This window comes from Megalops cyprinoides, chromosome 19 (assembly GCF_013368585.1).
Source record: "Megalops cyprinoides isolate fMegCyp1 chromosome 19, fMegCyp1.pri, whole genome shotgun sequence".
NCBI classification, from domain to species: domain Eukaryota; kingdom Metazoa; phylum Chordata; class Actinopteri; order Elopiformes; family Megalopidae; genus Megalops; species Megalops cyprinoides.
This window is the reverse complement of record NC_050601.1, coordinates 3,088,631-3,108,287: the sequence shown is the minus strand read 5'-3', so window position 1 is coordinate 3,108,287 and position 19,657 is coordinate 3,088,631. Positions and strand designations below refer to the sequence as shown.

The 19,657-nt window shown below is 47.3% G+C and overlaps 1 protein-coding gene across 5 annotated transcripts; it reads right to left on the bottom strand.

The window, feature by feature from the left end:
• Window positions 1-3,218: 3,218 nt before the first annotated feature.
• LOC118793930 (transcription factor MafG) lies at window positions 3,219-18,724 on the bottom strand. Of its 5 annotated transcripts, none has more exons than XM_036552015.1 (3): window positions 18,596-18,724; window positions 5,969-6,034; window positions 3,219-4,933 (listed from the first exon to the last, which is right to left on the bottom strand). In XM_036552015.1, the coding sequence occupies exons 2-3, from the start codon at window positions 6,002-6,004 to the stop codon at window positions 4,481-4,483; spliced, it is 489 nt and encodes a 162-aa protein (XP_036407908.1). In that variant the 5' UTR covers window positions 6,005-6,034; window positions 18,596-18,724; the 3' UTR covers window positions 3,219-4,480. The 5 variants fall into 5 exon arrangements, with proteins under 5 accessions (XP_036407908.1, XP_036407912.1, XP_036407909.1 ...); XM_036552019.1 differs by lacking the exon at window positions 18,596-18,724 and adding an exon at window positions 17,883-17,997; XM_036552016.1 differs by lacking the exon at window positions 18,596-18,724 and adding an exon at window positions 17,418-17,479.
• Window positions 18,725-19,657: the final 933 nt, after the last annotated feature.

Genomic DNA, 19,657 nt, shown 5'->3' with positions numbered 1-19,657 from the left:
TTTCACAAAGCGTTCTAGTCACAGATATTGCAGGTAGTTTTTCATGGATAATTTAATCTGTAGGTAGATTTATACCATGTTTCCTAACTAGGTTTCTAAAGACTTTTTATTGATTAAAAGAGAACGACAAATGAAGGAAGTAAATATTAATGTATTTACCGGCAAGGCAGCCCAGTGCTTCCTACTCCTTTGATTCTGTATGAGGCAGTGCCCACTAATGGACCCCGACCACAACCTGCAGTGGTCCAGAGCGATGTGACCACAGTGTGCCACCTTTGGTGCGACTCTAGGGGTACATCTGTGAGAACCAGAGCCATCGAATCGACGTTGCAGATGACGGAAGGAAGGATAAACCGGCATTCACTGGGCAAACTGGGAAAAGGGACTCGACTCAACAATAAATTAGCACTCTGTGTGAAACTACCCATTTACTTTATAAGGACTGTATAACGACTAACACTACACCTCACTCTGAGACCTGACCTCTCACAGCGGTCCACCGAGTTGCATATTTAAAAGGTTCACTTTTTTTTCCTCCCCCCCACCCCCCCCCTCCCCCCACAATGCGCGCCCGGGGGGGGTTAGCGCCGCATGTACCCCAAGGGGGGCGGGGTGGGGCGGTGGGGGTGGAAAAATGGCAAAGCCCAGCAGCGGCGGCGATGGCGGCGACGCTAGCCTGTACACGAGCACGTTTAAAACCCTTACACACTGTTCACATCACAGTACTGACACGGCAAAAAGAGCACGTCCACATGGAAACAGAGCGACGGCCAGAGCGCAGAAAAATCTACAACAGGATACTTTCACAGGTAACCAGTCAAAGACGGAGTTCCCCTTTTACTTCCTCAAAAAAGGGAACAAAACCAAACCAAAAGGATATGTACTTAAGTAGATATAAATAAGCAAAAATGCCTCAGGTCTGCTTTCCAGTGTAAAGTCTGGGGACGTAAATGCATTGTAAGAGTCTGAAGCGTTGAAGAGACAGTGATCAGACGCTCTTCCCTCTATGTTGTGAACTGCAACAGCTCACTGAAGGCTGCAGCTAGCTTCAAACATACGGTCACCTTATCTTCATGAAACACTTGACTGCTTGACTGCATAAGGCCAACAACAGAGGTAAAAACACAAGGTGTGACGACTAAGGGGAGGGGAGTCTTTTGGCAGCGGGAGTCTCAAGGTGACCGCGAGCGGCCGGTCTGGGATTTTGGTTTCTTACCGTTTTTTTTTTTCCGGGTGAACCGGAGCCCTTGACACTGTGCAGAAACCTGGAAGTGGACATACGCACCGACCGACGGCCAGTCCCCCCTCCCCCCAGGCACACCCACCCCCCTCCCCACTAAGAGGGCTACCCTTCCTCTTTGTACAATATGGTCCCACAAGGTTTTGTCACCCCAGCTCATCTGTTTTGGTCACGTTCCTGAGCAAATCTCTAATCTGGTGAGAGTGACGCGTGAAGTGTTTGCGTGTCGGCGGCCATTTTGTGCACAAGAACTCAGAGTGGACAAATCTTGGATGGAGTGGTTCCAGGGTGCTTCGGGTTAGGATGGTAGCTGATATGAATGTTAGTTTTTATCTTTTTTCTTTCTTTTTTTTCCAGCTTTTCAAGGCAATGCAGTATTTGCTTCTTAAATTACTGACGTTATAGCCGTTTCCAGAATGAAACAGAACAGTACCGTGCACTCAAGATTACGTGTCAATATTTAACCATTTATCTACTGAATTAAATCCAACTGAGAGGGGGGGTTTGGGGGGGGTTGCCATTGGAGAATGCAGGCTGATTCTGCCACTCTACAAGTGCAGGACAACTTTTTCCACCCATCGTGTTGACAACTAGTTTGCATGGTGCGATAAAACCTTCATTTTAGGCCACAATTCTGCAGTAGAAATTGCACCATGAAAAAGTTTCATGTCTTTTTTTGTTTTCCTTCTCTTCCACTCTTTGTCCCCATCAACATGGTTTTTTTGACGTACCAGCTGACATTTGGACACCAAACATTCTACAGTTAATATATCTGTAAATTACGCAGAAAGGTATTTATTTGAGAACCTAATACTAAAAAGAGTTTTGTTATATTGCCCCACTTTAACGTGGATGTTTAAAAAAACTCTTTTTTCCTCCAAAACTGAACTAATGCGGACGTTATGTATTATTCCAAATATTATTTTAATCATCAATTTCTAATTAGCATTAATTTTTTCATGTGCGTTTAGTTACTCTTTATCGGCAACAAGCGAAAGGACTGCAGAGCAGTAATGTCCACGACTCCCTTTAAAAACGGATCACTCCAGAAACCAGGCCATCGCCAGACAACAGGAGCAAATAATCCCAATAGCGTTAGGTTTGTTTTTTAAAACAGTGCAGATGATGTCACATCCCTGGCATTTATAATTATTAATTAAATTAAATTAAATGACAAAAAATTAACTTTCCTTTTTTTGCATTAAATACATCAGAGAAATATACAGAAGTCACGCTTCACAAAAATAATAACATCAGAAGAGAGGTGATGCAAAGCTGGTGCCAGCCATACCTCCGGTAGCCTCACACGAACCGGGGGAGTTAGAGCCAGTGCACAGCCCGGAAACGGGCGTGGCTGGTTTCCATGACTACTGCCCAAACATGACAGGGCAACCTTGGGGGTTCCTCAAGTGTGTGACCACCGCAACGGGACACCGCAGGAGGTCACCTCCACAGGGTGGCTGAGGTGGCATGGTTTTCGGTAACATCGGACTAGTTTGGCCTATCGGAGACTCCCCCTTTTTGGAACAGGAGACGTAGCGGAGGGCGGCCCCAACAGACCCCGATTTACATCACCTGTAGCCGCTCTACATAAATGTACAGCATCACATCCATTTAGTGAACAATACTGTCACCTTGTCACATACACGTCACGCCACACCACGCGCTAGTCCACAGTACGCGCCTAGTCACTAGAAAAAGCTATCCACTTCAATAGTAAGCCACTTTTGGTACAATTGCAAAAAGGATATCAAACATGTTTCTTTTTTTTGTTTTGTTTCTTTGTTTTGGAATTTTTTTCTACATTTTTCAAGGTTTTTATAAACAATGTAAGATACTCTATGTATTTATAAAAATCAAAATTTGAACTTGGACAAAGATCCTTAAAATACGAAGACAGACAACTTTATAATAAAGCTTGTGTGAGTACACTTTCATCTATGTATGTGATCAGCTAGTCCTCACAAGTGTTTGCCTTTTTTTTTAACAAACGAACAAAAACTTCTTTAAGTGCGATCGTTGTCGAATGGCTCACTCAAACACACAAACTGAAACAGTTTCATCGCTTAAAATGACCAGTTTGTTCACACAATATTCACGGGTGTCCACAGCCTTTTAAGAACACTCTACATCTGTTAAAGTGAAGGGAACAACAGCAATGGCAAAAAGATTAATTCACTCGTCGATGATGTACGTTTGACTTCGTAGGGACGCCCAATGCTGGCCTAGCACTGTTCCTTCACATGAATAAATATTATTGCCTTTCTACGTTAATACAGTATTCTGCAGAACACAACTTGTAAACATCTGCAAAGAACACCAGCTAACCGTTCAACATGGGAAACAAACGAAAACGGACAGAAAAAAAAAAAAAAAAAGTTCCACACAAGCTCAACAATCAAAAAAGACTTTGTTTTGTTTGTTTCTAGAAAGAAGGACTACCCAATCACATAGCCTGGTCTTTTCAGTTCTGAATCTGAGCTTCAGACTCATAACAGCGACAACACCTGTCTTATTACCAGAAAAACACATCTGATTGGTCAGTGCAAAAACACTAGGCACAGGTATGTAAGAACCAACCAATGATTAATTGGATGACCACGCCCCTCCCCCTTCTCACAAAATGCAGTGAAAATGCAAAACTCTGAATCATTCCCCACCCCTGTTTAAAGAACGTTCTCAGAATGTTCTCACGCTAATGAAAAAAGACCTAATTAACTGTATCTGCTTGTCTGCAAAAATCTGTGCGCAAAAGCAGGGTCTGTTTGAAAGCCGCTGTGCCAGCCAAGCTACGCGTTTCAGTGCAAGAATCTCCCTGTCAAGACGGGACGGAAAACAGCATGACAGTCTAGACTGACTAATACCATAGACTAATATTAAACACACCACACGCAGAGACACCACAGAGAGAAACATACACTTGGACCCATGTAAATACTATAAAAATTCAATAAATACATACATCCACATGAATCAGGATGGGCCATAGATAAAGAAAGGGTTTTAACCCACACAATAACCCTTCGCCTCTCTGAATACGGTCACTGCAAACCCTGGTATGGATAATGAGAGAGTGGTATTTTCTGGGGGCTGGCAGGGATGGGGGGTTAAGGTTGTTGATATCAATACAACCCTGTGCTCAGTAATGATGCACTGACTACTTCTTCCTGAACACGTCCTCTCTCTCTCCCTCTCTCCCTCTCCCTTCCTCCCGCCCTCGCTCTCCTTCTCTGACAGATACTAAGACCGCGCGTCCGTCTTCGACTTGACTATGGTGATGACGCTGGTGGCGGCCACCTTGCCGGGGATAAGGGGCCCGATGACGGAGGCGATGGGGCCCCGGGCGGGGGCCACGGGGCCGCGCGCCACTGTCCTGGCGAAGCTCTGCAGGGCCTCGTACTTGGAGCGCAGGGCGTCCAGCTCCACCTTCATGCTGGCGTTCTCGGAGGCCAGCTTCTCCACCTCCTGCTGCAGCTCGGCCTTCTGCTTCTCCAGCTCCTCCTTCTGCGTGACGCGCTTGACGCGGCAGCTGGCGGCGTAGCCGCGGTTCTTCAGCGTGCGCCGCCGCTGCTTCAGCTGCAGGATCTCCTCCTTGGAGAGGCCCCGCAGGTGCTGGTTCAGCTCCCGCACCGACATGGTCACCAGCTCGTCGTCCGTCAGGCTCGTCCCATTCTCCCCCGGCTCCCTTTTCACCTGCAGGGCGGCGACAGAGAGAGCAGAGGCGCGGGATGAAGAGAGCAACACCGGACACGGGAGGGAGAGGAAGAGGAGGAGCTCAGGAGGGGAGAAAAGAGAGAACAAAAGGAAAAGGAAGAGAGCGAAAAAGTGGAAGAAAAAGAGTACAAGAAATAGAAAATTTGAGAAAAAAAGAGAAATGGATTGTCCTCAGCAGCTCAGCAAGCACGGCTGAGCCTGATGGCCCAGGTTGGAAACGTGTGCGCATAGACCAGCACACACATGCATGCATGCTCACTGTGTGCCTAAAGGAAGAGCCATACCCTTGCACACACAGGTGCACATGTGCACACACATTCACACACATGTACGCGCGTGCGCACACACACACACACACACACACACACACACACACACACACACACACACACACCAACAGACACGCACAGCACACACAGGGCCTTGAATGTGGTAATAAAGAACCCCTGGCAAACAGAGAGAGAATAAAATTAAAACAAATAATTAAACGCCACCCCTGTGGGAGAGGGCGCTGGCTGGAGGCTCCCGCACTGTTACTTGTTTATACTACAGAGAGGCGGTAAAAACAGACAGGAGGGAGACGGCGTCGCTCTGAGGTGAGAGGGGAAAACGTATGAAGATGGGGTAGCACCAGCCGCTCACACAGGCACCGGGGCTGCTGCTAACACTGCTTCAATGAGCCAGCAAAGACCCCAGGATACATGCCACTTCCTCTCCGAACGCTCCATTACTACGCCATTCGAAAGGGCTAAGTGCGTGATCCACCACTCAGTGCACAGTTTTCTTCCAATCGCTAAAGGCCGTCAGCTACGCTCCTGTCATTTCCGTCATCAAAATGGAAATGTAATCACTGCATAACCACACGTACATTAATATAACAAGCACCAACGGCATAATCACAACGTAACACAGAAACAACCTGAATCCAATATGCCTGATCTGTGAGTAACAACTAGGAAAGGAGCGTGTTAGAACTATGCTTCTGAAAAGGAGAGGGGGACGAGGCCAACCTACCTTCAAGGCTTTGCTTCCCTTGTTAGTGGTCGTCATGCCACGAGTGCCACTTCCAACCGCGCAGATCTGTGGAGAGGAAGGAGGAAGATGAAGAGGAAGAGGGAAAGGTCAGGTTGGAGCACAGCAGACAGCAGCGGGTGAGAAAAACACAGCAGGGCCATTCATTCACACAGACCTCGTGTTCCTCACCAGCCCTGCCAACGACAGGAGAATAAAAAAAAAAATCCTTCATGCTGGTTTACTGTGGTCATAAATAAATAACACAAGTTCCTTTATTGGTTTCGGTCACCTCTTGTGCCCTATCGAGCGGTGAAGACATTAACTCCTTCTAAAAAACATAAAAATCAAAAGGAAGTGCAACCTGGCAACCACGTCACCCAGAGAAAGGGGGATCCTTTCTGTCTCCCGCATCAATCACCCTAAAAACTGCGTACTTTACGCCCACAAGGTTCCCTAATCCAAGGTAAACGACACAGCGTACGTCCAACATACCACAACACGCACGGCTTTTCAGTCCACTTTCAGTCCACTAGAGCATACAACAGCAGGGACACATCAGCATTCAAACCTTCACCCACCCGGTGCAGCTACCAGAACACCACACCATGCTGCTTCCCTGTGTCACAGACATCGCCTTCATCACTGGATCCTCTGGATATGACACACCAAGACAAAGGCCAACAAGAATCATACAATGAAACCGCTATACTTGAGAGAAATGTCTGCGTCCACAATGCTTACGGAGTTAAGCATCCCATCGCTGAATGAATCATGTGATGAGCCAGCCCTGACATGTGCACACAGATAGCAAGCATCTGAAAATACCCGTGAGACAGCTAGGTATCAATATAGCTGGCTATAGATAGCTGTGAAGAGGCAACCAGTGTCTTGCTTTCACCACAGACCTAATCCTGTTTGTGCGCGAGTATGAGAGTGTGCGTTTCACTGAAAGTGTGCTGTGTGTGTGTGTGTGTGTGTGTATACATTTGTATACATATATTTGAGCTGGACTAGAGCTAGACTGGAGCTGGAGTGGCAGTGTAGCATAGTGGTAAGGAGCAGGGCTACTAACCAAAAGGGTACTGGTTCGATTACCTGCTGGGACACCGCTACAGTACCCTTGAATAACCCTGAATTGCCTTAGTAAATTTCCAGCTGTATAAATGGAAAACATGTTAAAAAAAAAAAAAAAAACTGCAACCTATGTAAGTCACTCTATATTAACAACAATAATGTAATGTAATGCAATATCACAGAGGGCTTTGATAACACAGAACAGACTACTTTGACCTGGTAATAATGCAGTATACAGACAGTGAATGAACACGACTCTCATTCTGAGAGTCCCACACTAACACCCCCATAAAGTCAAACACCTACAGTGCAGTGACTTGTACTCACTGCAAAACAGTAACAAGATCTCCTCAGCATATTATATTCAGTATATAATCTAGTGAAGGAAGTGTTGAGCCAAGCCTATTATTCTCCCTCCGGTTTGCTTACAGGGCCAAACGTAGTGTTGAAGATGCAACTTCGACAATTTTAAATCAGATCTGCAAACATTTCAAAATGCCCGGTTCGTCTGCCAGCGACTGGTCGGCTGCCCCCCCCCCCCTTTCCCTCCATTTGCAGCAGAACGCCGTCCTATCCCCCGACAGGCAGGTTGGTAAAAGGTGGGCGTGAAACGTTACAGATCAATAGCTTTCTGGCAGTTCCCACTTGAGACGTTCTATAATAAACATCCAATAAAATGATGATAAAGCGCGGGCCCGCCACAGGCTGGGATCCTCCTCCCGTCCTGTTTGACTCTCCGAGCTGAGCCGGGTTTCGAGTGTCAAAGCCTGGCTCGGTCTTTTAACGAACAGTGAGAGACACCGCGCAGATAGGAGATCAGAGATGGGTGAAACAGTTACTGACTTCAGAGGGAGGGAAGCACAAGGTACAAGGTATCGCGCTGCCGATACAGAGCGCAGGCTTAACTTCCATGGAACAAAAATACTGACACAGGCTTCGCTACTTGAATTAAGTACAGTGAGTAAAACTTCTTTGCTTTGTTGTATAAAGTCATCCAAATACTGTACTGAATTCAAGTTAGATAAATTTATGGCATTTTATAAGCAAATGGATGTATATGACCCTACATATTTCGTAGTAAATACTTGTATAAAGTTACTGTCAGGACTCTGGTACGACACACACACACACACACACACACACACACACACACACACACACACACACACACACACACACACACACACACACACACACACTGAGGACATGCATTTGTGAGGCTGTATTCTGACAGCCTGCTGAGGACATGACACTATCGGCTCAGAGAATCTGACTGATTGGCTCAGATTTTTTTGTGTAGACGGCCTGAACCAGTCAGATTCAAGTCCACAAATACTCACACACTCAATCCCACGCAGGCCTGCAAGCGATATGCCTGTAAGGGTCCTAAAATAAAGATATTGTGCGCTGGGACCGGGAGGACAGCACAAGTCACCGTGACTCAGCAGATTCCTAATCACCACAACCAAACACCACACCCAACAGCAGGCAGGGCACCTTCCCACAATGCACCACTGCAGCAAGAGGAGCCCCACACACGGCACAGCAGGACCTTCAGTGCAGGACCTGAAGGAGTTCAGTTAAACCTGCCATTCTAATACTTGTGGAGCAAAATATGTATTATAGGCTATATCAGATATTATAGCAGTGTGTGTGTGTGTGTGTGTGTGTGTGTGTGTGTGTGTGTGTGTGCGCGTGCATTCCTATAAATAGTAAACTCCTATTTACTTGTACAAACTGCTCTAAAAACATACCCCGTTCATGAGTGGGTAACCAGGCAACAACTGGAATCCCATTCATTTATACTGGTGAACTAATATGTATTAGCTACTGTATTTGAAACGCATTTTAAAATTAACCCCTCTGAGCGCAGCATTCCTGTGCTGTCAGCCATGGATCAGACGTCACCTGGTCAGAGAGCACAAACAGCAGCTCACAGCCTCAGCTGAAGGCGGTATCGGACTGAACCGGTACTGTCCTGTACTGCCCCCCTGCCTGTCCCTCAGCACGGCCAGCGGGCCCAAAGGGAAACGAAACACCCCAATTCAGAATCCAGAACCAGGAACATGGCAGAGTAACTCAAGTCAAAGTCCTTCTTCCCTGCCAGCCCACGCATGCACGTACGCACACACACACACATACACACAAGCATGCAAACAATGCATACGATAAAAGTAGGCTAACTGGGAAGGAAGAGTTACAACCACCATGCCATTAGTATCACATTCCATCACTAAACAGCTGATTATCACTAGATAACGATCGCAAAAATAAACAGAGGACTGGGGACTTTTGGGCGTTGAGGATTCACGTGCTCCGTCGTAGCGGGGAAGCAGCATGAATTCAGTCAGCGGCTCCCGTGTTATTGCAGGCCAGCAGGAAGTGCCCGCTGCACTTCCCAGCCATCAATTCAGCCTGGCGTCTGGGGTCGGTGGCAGCGCCACGGGCCAATCACGCCTAAATCTGATTAAAATGAGGGGGGAGAGGGGCGATCCTGTCAGCCTCGGATGCGTTTCAGCGGCTCTTGGCCCCCCCCCCCCCCCCACCCCCAGCACCCCCAGCCCCCCTCCAGCCCCCCCAGCCCCTGCTCCATCCCCTGCCCAATCCCAAATGGCACCTCTGAGAGGAGTACTCGGCCGTGTAAATACGGAGGGGGCCAGACACGTGTATCAATCGGCGAACAGGCCGAGATTCCGTCTCCGAGTCTGACGCACCCCCCCCCATCCGTCCTCCGTCCCCCGTCCCCCGTCCCCCCGTCCCCCGCGGGCGAGACTACGTGCTTAATATTCAGCCACAGAACAGAGAGGCGGAAGCTGGCGCGCGGGGGGTGAGAAAACACTCTTTTTTACACGCCACACAATCGTGTTTCAGTACCTGCAGCAAACGATTTCACCTCTTTTGTGTGGGCCTACTGAACGGTGGAGGGAGCAGCGGATTTGGCGGGGGGGGGGAGGGTTGTGGGGGGGGGGGGAATACAGGCGCAGAGGCATCTTTTGCAAGCGCAGGCTGAATTTTTATGAATCGCCAGCAAGAACGCTGACACCTCTGAGCTGATTAACTTCAGCACAGATATCGCACCCACAAGAGGGGAAAAAATGCTGAGCGAGAGAAAGAGAGAGAGAGGGGGAGAGAGGGAGAGAGAGAGAGAGAAAACGGCTTGATGAAACTGCATCCTCAACACATTTACAGGAGCTTAAGAAGAGCTTGAGGAGAAGAGGAAAAAAAAAACCCTGATCTCAGCAAGGACCACGACCAGGCCTCCAATTAGGAAGTTGTGAAGTTGAACTAGCACAGCAACCCGTCTGCCCTGCCCCCGCCTCCATCGGCACAAACAGAGAAGGTGGCGTGGGGGGTGGGGGTTAATAAATAAATGTACAATAAAACGCTGATCAGACAGGACTCCTCCGGCCTCAAGATCGATGATCTCATCCTGTCATTGCCGCCACGGAAAGCCCCGCGTAGATGTTCACCACTGGGTCAGGCCGTACAGCAGAGAGACGAGGCCGTTTAACAGTGCCGAAGTGCTCCGTGGTTCTCGCCCGTCAAACACGAATTGCGATCATTCGTGCCTTGTGTGTGTGTGTGTGTGTGTGGACGCTGAAATCATACACAAGGCAACGGATCCTTCAAGGGTCCATCCAAGGTTCCTGCCATTTTCCCCCTTTTTTTGCTGGGGGTGCAGACCGCAGTGCTTGGGAAAGGACTCCTCCCCTGAACTGCGTGACGTGACCACACACAGACACCCAGCCAGCACCATTTTAGGACCCAGGTCACAGTGCCACAGGACGCTATGAATGCTAAATCAGCACCATGGCACAGCACTATGAATACTAAAACAAAACCACAGGGCAGGAGCTTTGGGAGCGGGGGGGGTCACTTCGGAAGTGTTGCTGACACGTTAATGTAGAGGCCCATGCAGCCATACAGCGGCATTCTCAGTGTCTTCATCAGCGTCTTCCGTGTCTTCCTGAAGCCAGCTCAGAACTGAGGGAGAGGTTGTGTAAGGCAGAAAGTCAACACCGAACTGCAATTACACTGAGCTCTGAGCACGTTCTTAACTCTGGGTGTGCTCCCTCTGTACACTGCCATGCCCCACCACCCCCCACCCCCGTCACACCTGCAGCCGCTCTACCAGAAGTGACCAGAAACGAGAAGGAAGTCCCACTTCCTCACTGTGGAAACCTCAGGTAGAACCATGTTAAACTGTTGTTGAGTTCTGCGCACCACAGCCACACCACACAAAGAAAGTCCCAGACTTCTCAGGCTACACCAAGTTAAGCTAAACCCTGACAAAACCACAAAGAGACGTTCCTCAAACTTCTACACCCACAGCTTTGGGTTGCTGGGAAAGGGCCGTACTCTTCATGAGTTACAGCTGAATTCACGGAATTAAATCTCAAGCGTCAATTTCCTGTTCGGTATCTAATGCGTTCATCCACAGCCTCCCTCAGGAGCAACCACTGGTCCTAAGAGGGCACTCCTTCAAATACCAGGTGAAACATCCTCCTAAAAGGTCATTTTTTTTGTAAATTTCCTCCATGCCTTTTGCCAATATTTAACCTTCCTTTTCCAGAATCATGAACCATGCAACGCTCAACAGCTTGCAGCTCACACACTACACTTGCCCTCTCTGAGAAAAAAACGCAGACGACTTCTTTGATCTAATCTCCCCTCCCTCATGCCCGGCGAAGGAAATAATCAAACAAGGTGTGTCCGCCGTGAATTAAGCCCAACGCCTCCGACGAACAGGGCTGACATCCATCTATTAAGCCTGCAGAGAGAGCACAGCAGATGCTGAGCAGGAAAGCCATTAACTACCAGACAGGTATCCAGAGCATGAAATAACAGTGACGAAAAGAGGAAAAAAAAAAAAAAAAAAAAACATGTTCAGCAGTTTTCTGAAGGGGGAAAAAATGTCGTATTGTGGTATTAGAAGTGCGGGGGACTGGGGGGAGGTGGGGGGGGGCTGTCTACACGTTTTCCCATTTGGGGTACCAAGCTTGTGTGATGAAAAATTTCCTCACCTAAGCAAAAAAAATGCACTGTAAGGAGATTGCAACTGGGGCTTTTATTGCAAGGTTTGTCCACTGAAGGACCTTGTAGGTTAATTTGGTCTCCCTTGCAGAGAGATAGGTCTTAGGTGGAGATGAGAGGTAAGGAGGTAATTTCGGGATGGTTCCTCCTCTCCAACCTCGAATGTCAGCACAATATTAAAAAAAAAAAAAGATGTAAAGGTGATTTCCCGCACAAGGATAATAATCATGTTAGTCTATGAGGAGGACAGTATCCACGCTAAACACACAGAGGATCTCATCCAGGCTGCTGCAGTTCACACACAGTCAGGAGCAGCAGGCAGACCACCAGAGATAGGGGGAACATGTGGAGATGTGGAGAGCCCAAAGCCCTCCTCTGAGGGGCCCTCAGCCTGAACAAACACCTCACTACCTCAGACCTGCATCGTCCCTCCAACCACCCAATCCACCAGACTGCGACTTCACCAGAACAAGGCCGCTTTTGAGAAGGACGCAAAAGAACGCTCCCCAAAAGAAGGGTTCAAATCTCAGGTTGCGCCGGACTACTGCCCTTCATGGACAGGAGGCACTCGGCCCGAGCTACTCCAACATACGATTCCAGCTGCAGGCGTGGCCAGCAGTGAGTAAACTGTGCTCTGAGTAAAAGAATGTGCTACACAAGTATTACACACGCACAATGTAACTGGAAAAAAATTCTGCAGTCGTTTCAGGGTGGGTTCTCCCTACAAAGCAGACATGAGCTCAGCCATTTAATATGATGAGAAATGGGCCGTCTGTGTGGTGGCTGGCCAGCCTCACCTCTCACAAAGCGGCCAGAGTGGCGGTAGACCATGCAGGCGTGGGTTACTGCTCTGGGACGGCACACAACTCCGTCAGCTCCACACCTCCCAACTAAGACGCGACCTAGATGAGGGGAAGCCTATTTAACATTACTATTTAACTATGAACATGTAAGCCACGATGTCCGGGGAACAGGCAGGAGCACAAACAGCTCTGAGGCTCGTGGGTACGGGGAGGAGCAGGCAGTGCTGTCAATCATCCGGGGGGAGTGGGGGGGCGGGGGGGGACAGCAGCTTGTCTTTTACCGCTCTGCCCAGCATGCTCCTGAAAGTCAACAGCTTTCCAGCAATGCCCTGTTTTTACTGCCAAGCTTGAAGACGAGTCAAAAAAAAAAAAAAAAGAGATCGCTCAGTCATTAAAGGGATTCTGGTATATAACGGTTCTTTCAGTTCACAGTTAATCACGAACGAATATGGTAGTACGAGTGCAGTTTATGTTGCTCTTATGAATCACTGCCTGGCACAGTTTAAACACTGCGAGTTTAAGGTAATGCTGTTTTTATAGACCATTGTTTGATTGCACATTCATTCCAGCATGATGCAATTATGTTGCTCTCTGCTACACATCTTTCTATTGTTGTGCAGTTCTTTCAACACTTGTCTTACAAATACTACTGTTTACCTCTTTTTCTGCACATGCACTTAATGTGTCACATAACGTCATATTAGCCTTGTAAGTTTATTTGAATAGAGTAAAAAGCAAATAATAAAAGTACCAAATAAACTGACAACAATAATAACAACAATAACAAATACTGGTAAATATTAAATGCATACTATAATCAGTCACAAAGTAGATACTCACTACTCACTCGTCAGGTTTTGGTACCAGCCAAATGTCTACCATCTCATTTAAGAAATGTGTCACATCTCAGTTCGACAGCAAATGGTCCAAATGGTCAACATCACCGGGGAAAACCAGGAAAGGTCAAATGACAAATTTTTATACGACCAGCTGTGCAGCATACCACCAGACTGTGGTCAAAGATCTTAGACTTCTGAGCTTCGCTCTGCACTGATAACAAAACATCTACACAATGTTTGTATAGGCCGGGTTTTGTCTCCATTATGGGAGAAGCCTGCCTCGGTTGCATCTCCTAAACGATATAACCACAAGATGGTTAAGAGTCATATTCAGTATACAGGCAACAAACTGGTTTAGCTGGCTGAAAAGGGAAAAGGAATTTTATGACCTATAATCAGAGGGTATCTGCACACCAGTTAGATCAGTAAAGATGAGAGCAAGGCAACATCTACCCACTGGAAGCCTGTGTTTCTGCTGGGCTGTGCAGTCACTTCCTGGCCATGTCGCTAACCTTTGAGGTAGACGTCAATATTCGCTGCGCCAAAATGCATTCCATTTGAGCAGCCTCTTGCCTCTGTGGCACCGCCTATCCTCCCCCAAAAATGTATTTCGTAACCAAAAAACAGCCGAATGGTTGATTTTACGGCGGACGATCGGGCCGGCTCAGTGGCAGCCAGCCAGCCCGAGTCTGCTCGCAGAGATCCTGCTTGCACTGTGTTTCATCATTACCAACAACAAAAAAAAGAGAAAAAGTCTATTGATCTTTCTATTACACCAACCTCCCCCCATCCCCCCTACGCCCCTCACACTTCCTCCTCCCCGCGGCTCTGCGGTTTCCCCACGGAGCTTAAACAGCACTCCACGAGCACGCTCCACGGCAGCGTTCTAAAACAACCCAGGCGCAGAGGTAATAATTACCCCTGAGATGGTATTTAGTCCGTGACATCTCTGCATTAGTTATGCGGTGCTGCGGAGCTCCCCTGTTCACCACTGTCTTTCCTGGTGTTTCATCAACAGCGCACCCCCCCCCCCCCCCCAACACACATGCACACGCACGCGTGCGCACACACACACTCCTCAGGTTCACTGCACGCCATACAGCTTTGTTCAACCCCTGCAACCCCCCCCCCCCCCCCCCCCCCCAAACTCTTGCCTGCATAACCACCACTGTTCTAGTAAACTGCCAGCAATAGAGAGGAGTTAAAACCACCCCCCACTGTCTGTCTCTGACCCCCCCCCGCCTATATCTGGAGCTGACTGATGGTCCTGCTGTTCCTGCTCTCTCTCTCTCATAGCCTTCTCTTTAGTTGTAAAATTGCCATAATTTGGATTGTCCATTAATTTGCCACATGACACCTGTTTAGCGAAATTGATTCAGTAGAATTTATATTTTGAGCATTACTGTGAATATGGACATTGTTGGTTATACATTAACAAATACTGATATCATCATGTCTCTCAAACACATATAAAGCCCAGCGCGTGCACGCACACGCACACACACACACACACACACACACACACACACACACACATACACACACACACACACACACACACACACACACACACACAGAGGACCGTCTGGAGCATAAAAACACATTGATTGAGCAATCAATGTGAAAAGGGGAACTGGTCAGCGATTGAGGTGAATGACGAGCTCAGCCAGGCTGAACCTGGGAACACTCCACAGCAAAGCCGTAACAGGCGAATTCAACGTGGGAACAGCTGAGGCCAAAGAGAGCGACGAAGATATGCAGCCACACAGCAACGCACACACACCGAACCCGGCGAACTCGGGACTCTATTACCATGCATTATTGATTAAGCTAGTTACAGACGCCCGTTTCTGCGAGCCTCAAGACTGCTACAGTTTTACATCATATTCAAGTCTTTCTGACACCGAATCAGTTACACGCAGCCCCGTGTTTCACCAGAGCGATTTAGGTAAATGACCCCGCCTGCTGCCATTGTGTGCCCTGGATTCAAACCCACAGCCCACAGGTTCAGAGTGCAAGGACCTAACCGCCCACCACAGGCCCCTTCAATTAACCCATTTCAAAACAAAACAATACACAGGAACAAACTCGGAGCGCCGCGCCGCAGTGCACCGTTTGCACTGGAGAAACTGAAACGCACTCTAACAGAAATGCATAATCCTAACACCACTTAGATCATTCACACACCTGTTTGCGTCCTGGCCCCACCCCCATCTCAGGTGCTGCTTCTTGGACCAGCAACATCTTTGCAAAAAAATAATTTCAGCATTCTCCTCAAACTTAACAAGAAGAATTTATAATACATGGGTGTGGATGTGTGTGCAATGCGTTGCTGGCTGGGGCACTGTAAAGATCCACTTACAACATAGGGAAAATTTACAGCACTTCACAATCGGCATTTACTGCTCCGTTCTTCAATCGCCACTCAATCTCCGTCTTGTCTTCAGTAACTCAGGTAATTACGAATTATGCAACTTGCAGGAATCCCCCTGGTTTGTGAGCTTTTCTGTCTAAAGGGCCCTCGGCAAAGCTATATTGCAGTGAAACACTCTGTTCTGTATCTCAAGATTGTGTATTAAAGACAGGATTACAGTTCATTACCGATAACTGCGTGCGCTCTAGACCTCGCGTGTCCTTATGCGTATAAAAGGAGTACGTGCAGTAAGTGGAGTGAAAACAGGACCAGTTGCATACCTTGAGATGTTTCAGAGCATGCAGTTATTAAATAAGTGATTCCAGGGAGCGGACTGTGGTGCTATCACTCACATCGTCTGCTTGCAAAACTGACTACGATGTCGCCGACATTGATACACGCTGTCCATGTACATACCTGCACGTTTACTGAAGCGAATCAGGTAGCGCCTCGCTGAAGCATACTACGGCATTGTCTGGAGCTGGATCTGCACCAGCAACATCACGATGGCGAGCCGAGATCTCTAACCACTCCTCCACACAACTGTATCCAAACCCTGCGCTTTAATGAACCTCCCACAATGACAAGATCATACTTTTTCTTTCCAAAAACAATGTACACGAGTCCTTTCACGTTTAAGATATACTGAGGTAACAGCTGTAATTTACCCTTTACTTATGATCATCTGAAAATCTAAGACTACACCGAATCACCTGTGGCTGAACCATTTTTTTCATTTTTTCCCCCACTTCTCACCGTAATATGTAGCGTGAATTATTTTACATAGTCATCGCAAGCGCGTTTGACCGCTGATCAAGGCCATTACGGTTACAGCATGCAACAGCTGTCTCTCTTTGCAAAACAATTTAAATACCTACAACAGAAGGAAAGCAACAAAGCCCAACACGCCAGCAGCTCTACACAGAACTGAAATACACTGAACTGTTCCTTTAAGTTCTAATTTTCGTTTGACCTCTAAATATTTTTCTTCACGTTAAAAATGGAAATACCCTCGATTGCAAAAGCGCACATCGCGGCAGCAAACAGGTAGCCCCACTAAAGCACAAATTTCCCCGGGACTGCTCTGTTTGATAAGAGAAACGTTTAACGTTAACGTTGCATGACAACCGGATCGGGTTCCGTCATCTCGATCGTCTGACGATCCCACCGGTTGCAAATCACCACTCTTTTAACACCCTTCCATTATTCCGCTTATCTATCAATGCCAGCTAGTTGCAGTAAGATTGCCTCATAACATCGATCATTATCCGCCGACAAACACAGACCTTTATCCGCCGGTGCACGCTGCCCCAAGCCTTGCCTTCCCAAGCCTGGAAGCTAGCTTGCTGTTGCGACTAGTAAAATGTCAAAATTCAACGTTGTGATGAATCAGCACCTACAGTAAGACAGCTAACTTAGCTAGCTTACTCCCGCCCCATGCTGTTAGCGAGCGAAGCCACAATGCATTAGGTAACTGCTGTACATTCAGCTGTCAAATTCAGCAGCTACGCTAGCAATATAATGTAACGTTGATCATCATCTAGCTGAATACATCATGGCTAGCTAACGTCCGCCAACCAGTATGATGACTTCAAAATCCCACTTCAGGGATCACAAATCTAGCTTGCTCGCTATATTACCATGTTAAAGTAAAAGTAAAAATGCTAAGCTAACTAAGATTGCTATTTAGAGTGTCGGCTATACAAGGGGTTCCTGCTACGCCTAAGCTAACATTAGCGAGCTAACCTTACCTCTTCAGAAAATGAACTCAGTAACCCAGCGATACAGCGGTGTGTTTGTCTTTCGCTTGCTGTTTTAGCAACGGTACAGTTTTGATTAAACAACAGCAGTCGGTTTCTGTAAAGATAACGTTATCTGATAAGGATTAGTTTGCTAAACTGACTAGTTTCAAAGCCAGCCAGCTTGCTAGCTCGTTAGCTAACACGCTACACGATTCTCGGCAAACCCCTTTGCTGGCTGTCAGTGTCTGGTCTAGCTGAGTTAGCTATCTAGCTCCACCACGGCGGCTCCCGCCCGGTCCGCGAAGGGAATCCCCCGTTATCTTAAGCTCTTCGATCCTTTATTTAAAGATCCAGCTTATACAGTAGCGGATCCCCTCTTCGTCTTTGTGCTCGTCGGTAACGAACCTACTCGTGATGAATCAGCACGTCCCTACTAGCTGGCTAGCTCTTTAATGCACTCACAACACAAAATGACTTTAGCCGGCTTGCTAGCTAGCTCTTTAATGCACTCTCAACACAAAACGACATTAGCCGACCTGCTAAGCTAGCTCTTTAATGCACTCACAACACAAAACCCATATTAGCCAGTATGCTAGCTAGCTGGCTAGCAGCACACCACGGCCAGCAGGCGGAGAAGGCAAAGGCGTGCACACTCAGCAAAATAACACAGCTCCCTTAAAATATCCCTTAACTTTTCGACATAAAGCTCGGATTGGACTCACCAAACTCAAGGGGAGACGCTCTTCCGCACACGCGGATGTCCAGTGTTTAATAATAAGATGTATACACACCGCTGTATGTTTCCAGCTTAATAGTAAAATATTTTACTCCCTCCCTCGCTTTCTCCTTGTTGATCCCTTTCTCTTGTACTGGAGCCAGGCGTCATATGATGTTTGGTCACGTGGTTTCATTCATGAAGGATCTACGCAACCCGACAAAAAGGCTTAAAGGGACAAGCGGAGCACATTTTCAAAGCTGCACATTTTTCATATTTAAATAAAAAAAATAAATAAACAATAAAGAGAGCAAGAGGCTGTATATCATATTTAGTGCCAGATGTTGCAATTTTTTTAAATCAGCATATCCCGTAAGCAATGTATTGTCAGATGGATAGATGAAAGTAGACTGTTGATCTGGGCTGCGTAATGTATTTGTTCTTCCAGTAAAAATTTGGCAGTTTCAACAAGAGCAAAACTAGGTCTCCGCATTCTATATATAGCCACTTCATATCAAATTATGATATATATGTGTATGGACGCACTGAAAATATATGGGAGGTTGCAATGTCGATAGTGAACTTTGGTTTTACTGTAAGATATTTAAAGTGAGCTTGACATGATATAATTTGTGCGAAATGGAGCAGGAGCAAGGACAACTCCCTTGTATGCGAGGTAGCCTACACGCTGTTTAGAGGGAAGCAGTCATGTAAGAGTTTCCTCAGGAGACACTGCAAACCAGCCAACTGCCGAAACTCTTCCATCATCCAGCAAAGATGTCATTTCGCCTGTTATACAGTCGGCAGGGCGGGAGCGTTTTAAGTGGGAGCGTTACTTTTCCAGCACAGTTTAACTGTAGCACTGGCTGTTACACATTTTTATGGGGAAAAGCAGGTGCACACACGGTTTATGACTGTATGACAAGACAGTCTTGTCATTCTGCAGTTCCGGTAAGCCAGGAAAAGGTTGGGAAGGCTCTGCTGCGTGAATTCAAACCCAAAGTGGTAGCGGTGTAGCCCGATGGAGGACTGGATCTGAAAGGTTGAGGGGTCAATTATTATGTAAAGC

Bases quoted from the DNA above. Each gene is read 5' to 3' on its own strand.
- LOC118793930 (XM_036552015.1), bottom strand. From the start codon at position 6,004: ATGACGACCACTAACAAGGGAAGCAAAGCCTTGAAG. The intron at 4,934-5,968 runs GTAGGTTGGCCT...GCCGCCCTGCAG, and splicing joins AGGGAAGCAAAGCCTTGAAG to GTGAAAAGGGAGCCGGGGGA.